Below are 5271 nucleotides of genomic sequence, written 5' to 3'. Positions count from 1 at the left end.
TACAGTCACATTCATGCATCATCGCTGTCCCTCCTGGCGTTTGAATATATGGTCTGAGGACATTAAGGGAGCTGTGATGGTCTGTGCCAGCGCAGGAGGTAAATTGTGAAGGTTAGTAGAGAAGTAATCGAATCAGTAAAGAGTCCTTCAAGCCTGATTTATTGATGCTTTCATGTGAGATCTCAGCTGGGTGGGATGCTGCCAGGAAGAAGCGACAAGTCAGCAAATCACAGTAACATGGTGGGCACTCGGTGCCATCCCGAGCAGTGGATGGGGGACCCCGGCAGGGCTCAGGGCCAGCAGCGAGGCCAAGCCTCTGACCACCCAGCCGCTAGCTCTGCATGAAGAGGTGGAAGTTGGTCCTGGTGAACTCTTGATGGATGCTGTCAAGTAATTTGTCTGAGTCCTGAGGGACATCTGAGAGGACCTGCTGCCCTGGGATGAAGCTCTGCTCTGGGGTGTAGGTGAATGTGAACGAGCTGGAGTAGATGACGCCATCATCCCTGATCAGCAGGAGCGGGACTGTGATGGGGTATCGCAGCCACCTCCAGTCGCTGCCAAAGGCAGAGACATCAGGGACAACACACATGAGGGACTTGGGGCTCCTGGGAACAGCCAAGAGAGGAAAAAGTGCATTAACTGAGGAGGGTCCCACGCAGGGGTGCCAGCACCTCTCTTCCAGCCTGGAGCTCAGTGCGAAACCTCTGGCCAGTTTCCTCTCTCCTCCTTGGTGTTCCATTCCTCTCTTCCAGGGTTCCTTGGTCATTTGCAGCCCCCTGAGGTCCCTGTTGTCCCCCACCCACCGCTATTCCCAGACTGCAGCCCCGGTGGGGAGCAGGCACCAGCCAGGCTTGTTGCTGCCTTTCCATGCAATGCTTGTCCTTGGTCCTGCAGAGCAGGCAGTGCAAGTGTCCCCATCCCCAAGGCCAGCAGCCACATCCCTCCCAGAGCTGCCCAGCGCAGCCCAAACCCAGCTGCTGTTCCCCATCCGCTCCCCAGCCCCCTTGGCCATGTTACCTGTACATAGTCTCTGCTTCCACATCTCCAAACCAGACTTTGAGATGTGCATGGAAATACTCCCCCTGCACCTCCAGCATGGCCACGTCCCCACCACCCGTGAGCTGTGGGCAGAGTGCACGGCAGCGTGTTATGTGGAGGAATGAGCCAGACTCCTTCTCCTGCAGGGTATTCCGCTTGCGCACCCTGTCCCCACCACAGCAGTCCAGACCAGGTCATTCCCACAGCATCCTGAAACTGGGAGATGCTGAGCGCAGGTGCAAGGGCTCCGGAGCAGGGGCCGTGATGGAGGCAGGGTGGAGGCGAGGTGGGGGTGGCCCTTGGCCACTGCTGTGCCTACCTGCAGGGCAGTGATGAGTGGCACGGGGCTGACAGGCTCCCGGATGCAGGCCAGGCTCTCGCTGAAGGTGTACTCCACTGTCTCAGTGCCGATGATGGTCCAGCAGGAACCATCATTCAGCAGCTCCCGGTTGGCTTCCTTTGGGCAAGGAGATGCCTGTGAAGAGTGTCACAGCTCCAAACATGCTGCACAGGGGATGGCAGGGGACCGGGGCCAGGACGTTCGGCTTCTGCCCCCAGCAAGCAACTGCTTCGCTCACCGGGAGACAGCGAACATGATGCCTTTGCAAAGGCCTCAGTGACGATGTCCCCACTGAAGCATGCAAACCCCCTTTGCTGGAAGACCTCTACCAGTGACACGTTCTGGCAATACAGAGGCGCTTGGAGGGGGAATGGGGAGCACTCGGGGGGTCCCCGCCCCTCCTTGTGCTGCTATACCTGGAACTGGATCACTTTCTCTGTGGAGAGACACAGGTACATGCGGTCACTGCCCTGGAACTGGAAGGCGCATTTGTGGAGCTGGGAGATGGGCTCGTCCACGTCCAGCATGGCGTACTGCTTCGTCACCTTCCGGATGATCTGCGGGGTGGCAGCAGCATCCCAGGGATGGCACTCATCACTCAGAGGTGCAGAGCACGTGCCAAACACCCGCAGGGATGGAGGCTTACCAGGGGAGGCAGGGTGATGCCGGTGGCTGTGCAGATGAGCTGGACCACGGAGCCGTAGCGGATATACCCTTCCCGCAGCGGGAACTTGCTCCGCGTGCAGTGCTCATCGGCTTGCCAGGAAGGAGAGAGGCAGAGTCACTGCTCTAAGCGCTGCGGAGCAGGTTAACCTGGGCCACCTTGACATGCATAGGTCTGGCCACGCTCCTGGTGCTTTCTTACTGCTTTCTCTGCTCTGTAGGTACCTGCTGCTTGCAGAGACTACTGCTCGCTGGGACCCCAGCACGGGAGAGCGGGACTGGGATGCGGTACATAGCAGGGACACTGCCAGAAGCTGGGCGGGCAGGGATGTTCCTGGGATCTGGCCCCTTCCAGGTAAGTTACTTGCTTGGATTTGTGAACCTCTGGACCAATGCAGCTCTCGCTACCCCTATCACAGCCTGTGTGCCCTCAGGGCATGATGCCAACCCTCAAAGCCAGTGGGAGACAGCCGCAGGCTCCAGAGGCACAGCAGAACAGCAGGAACAATGGCAGAGGTGAGATCTGAGACAGGTTCCTTCGTCTCCAGACTAATTCCCACCCCTTTTGCCCCCAAGAACTGGTTTTGCAGGAGAGGAGAGCCAGGGCTGGAGGCAGGTAGGTATCAGTGGCCCCACAGGGCTCCTTACCCAGGTGGAGGGTGAAGGCTGCCCACTGCCTTGCACTGGCGATGAAGGCTCCCCCCTCGACAGAGAGGTAGCGGGTGCTGACAGTCTGGGACCGCAGGCGGTTGAAGAGGGAGACTTTGGAGCCTGAGGAGATGCAGACTGTAGGGAGAGATGGTTGTGTTAGCACTTGCCAGGCTCCTGTGTAGCTTGAACTATAACTTTGTCATTCCAAGGGAGGACAAGTCCTTGTTACTGGCATAACCAGCCCAGCAGGAACCAGCAGCACCAGTATGTGAGTGCGAGCCCAGCTGGGCTTCTGAAAGGTGAAGTCCCTGGAGTGGGAAGCATGTTGACTTTACGGCATTACATATTGTGCTGGGTGAACCCTTCAGAAAAGAGGTATCGATATTCCCAGATACATTCCCCCTCTTTTGGGGATGCCCGTGTGCTTTGGGTCCAGCCTGGACCACTCCGGAGCTAAGCTGTGAGCACTTGGAGAGCATCCCACCCTGGGCTCTTGCCTGCATCCCACCCTGGGCTCATGCCTGCATCCCACCCTGGGCTCTTGCCTGCATCCCACCCTGGGCTCAGGCCTGCCTTCCTCCCTGCAGAGCCATCCCCGTACGCACGGTCTGTGTTCTTCAGTGACTGCTTCTTCTGGGAGGGCTTGGAGATGACCTTGATCAGCTTGCTGTGGAAGGTGCCGATCTCCTCCCCGTTGCTGAAGAAGAGCTTCAGGACCAGGCGGAAATGCTTGCGCTTGTCTGTGTCCGAGATGTACAGCGCCTTGGCACAGCCGAAGCCCTGCCAAGGGCAGAGAGTGGCTGCCAGCAGCTCCAGCCCAGCCTTGCCGGCTTTCCTCACCCTCCTCACCACCCCGCAAGGACATAACAGTGCCCTTTCAAAGAGCCCTGGGTTCATTTAAAGGGGGAAACGGCCACAGATGTTATTACAGGTGGATGAAGAGCTGGGGATCGGCAGAGGCTTTATTTACACTGGGGCAGAGAATTCCTCATGGAAATGAACGTTCACATGTGATTTATCCCCTACAACATGAGAAATCACCCTGGGTTTACGGTTTCTCTGCTGTCCTGGCTGATATGCTGTGCCTAAGCAGAAAGGCAAGAGCTGCGGACAAAGGCTCTTTTTGTAGGGTTTCTGGCCCGACTCAGACCCCGCGCTCTTCGGGGACCCCAGATAAAGCTTTTTATTCTTTTTTTCCCCTATCAAAAGATGTCAGAGCTCTGCTGAAGCTCTTGAACTTTGGGATTGATCAGGGGTTTTTTTAGCTGTTTATCTGCAAATGAGAGACTGCACTTTCATTTTGCGATAAGCAGCGGCGCTGCTCATCAGGAGAAGGTACCGGGGCTGAGGGAGCTGTGCAAATTTTGGCAGCTCGCCTGCCACAGGGCTCTCAGCCTAAAAAGATGGTGCCGAAGAAAGACAGGGCTCTTTGCAAGGCCAGGGGAGCCTGCCTGGCTGCTCAGGCTGCCGCATGTGCCACAGCAGAGGGGCAGAGCAGGAAGCAGGGAGCTATGGCAAGGAAGGAAGGACCAGAACAGCCTGAGGAAGATAATGCTGTGATATCCCAGGGCACGGGGTGACACCGGGGACAGTCCAGCCCCTGCATCAGCAGGGTTTCCACAGCACCAGGGAGCAGTGGGCTTTACCTTTGCATCCGGCTGCTCCTCAAAGCTGAGCTTCTGGGTCTCCATCAGGCTGTTGCCCATGCTGTCCAGCCCCATGTACCCGCACACCCAAAAACCTGCTTCTCCCAGGTCCCTGGCAGGAAGAGACGGGGAGAAGCACTCTCAGTCCCTGCACAGGCATGGCTCCGCCGGGCACAGTGGATTGCCCAGCCCTCCCTGGGGCTGGACGCAGAGAGCTCAGCCTTGAGGGGCAGAGCGGAGTTAGAGGGGCAAAGATAAACTAAACTGGGTCACTCTCCCCTTTGCAGAGGTGAAGGGCAGCTCTTTGTGGCAAGGAAAGGGAGGAGAGGTCCAGGGATACTACCCAGTGCTTACCTTTTATCTGCTCCTGTTTTAATTTCCATCCTGGCCCACTCAGGTAAACGCAAGGCGGGGGACAGAAGAACCTGCAAAGGCAAAAGGACAACTTCTTACTGCGCTTCAGCACCCAGAAAAGGTGATGGAGGTGATGGGTTGGCGGCACCGAGAAAGGAGAACTTTGCCAGGGCTCACCAGCACCAGGAGCAACCCTGCACTCTAGGAGGTACATGGTGCTGCAGCGAGAGGCTGGGGAACCCCTGGCTGGGGGCTGCTGCAGGGCTGGCCCCGACAGGTTGTGATGCCCCATCCCTGGAAGTGTTCAAGGCCAGGTTGGATGAGGCTTTGAGCAAACTGGTCTAGTGGAAATTGTCTTTGCCCATGGCAGGGGGGTTGGAATGAGGTAATTTTTAAGGTCCCTTCCAAGCCAAACCATTCTGTGATGACGATGATGATTCTATGAATCAGGTTCTGCTGAAGCAGCTGTCTCAGCCTCTCTGCACGCCACAGTGTCCAGTCCCATCCCGCATGGCTGCCACAATTTGCGGTGCTGCTGGTGGCAGTGAGGCCACAGGTCCCCGTATGGGCCCGGGAGGG

The 5271-nt window shown here is 57.6% G+C and overlaps 1 protein-coding gene across 1 annotated transcript in view; it reads right to left on the bottom strand.

The window, feature by feature from the left end:
* Positions 1-331: 331 nt before the first annotated feature.
* Positions 332-5271, bottom strand: part of RBPJL (recombination signal binding protein for immunoglobulin kappa J region-like) — a gene marked incomplete at its 5' end in the record, with an annotated part of 6507 nt that continues 1567 nt past the window's right edge. The window contains 9 exons of the mRNA XM_010135531.1: positions 332-605; positions 1018-1121; positions 1358-1513; positions 1795-1935; positions 2025-2134; positions 2690-2827; positions 3298-3472; positions 4339-4439; positions 4693-4763. Coding sequence (XP_010133833.1) covers positions 332-605; positions 1018-1121; positions 1358-1513; positions 1795-1935; positions 2025-2134; positions 2690-2827; positions 3298-3472; positions 4339-4439; positions 4693-4763 — 1270 coding nt within the window. The remainder of the gene's footprint in view (positions 606-1017; positions 1122-1357; positions 1514-1794; positions 1936-2024; positions 2135-2689; positions 2828-3297; positions 3473-4338; positions 4440-4692; positions 4764-5271) is intronic.

The sequence above is a fragment of the Buceros rhinoceros genome, unplaced genomic scaffold (assembly GCF_000710305.1).
Source record: "Buceros rhinoceros silvestris isolate BGI_N320 unplaced genomic scaffold, ASM71030v1 scaffold17074, whole genome shotgun sequence".
Lineage (NCBI taxonomy): Eukaryota > Metazoa > Chordata > Aves > Bucerotiformes > Bucerotidae > Buceros > Buceros rhinoceros.
This window is presented reverse-complemented; position numbering and strand designations above follow the sequence as displayed.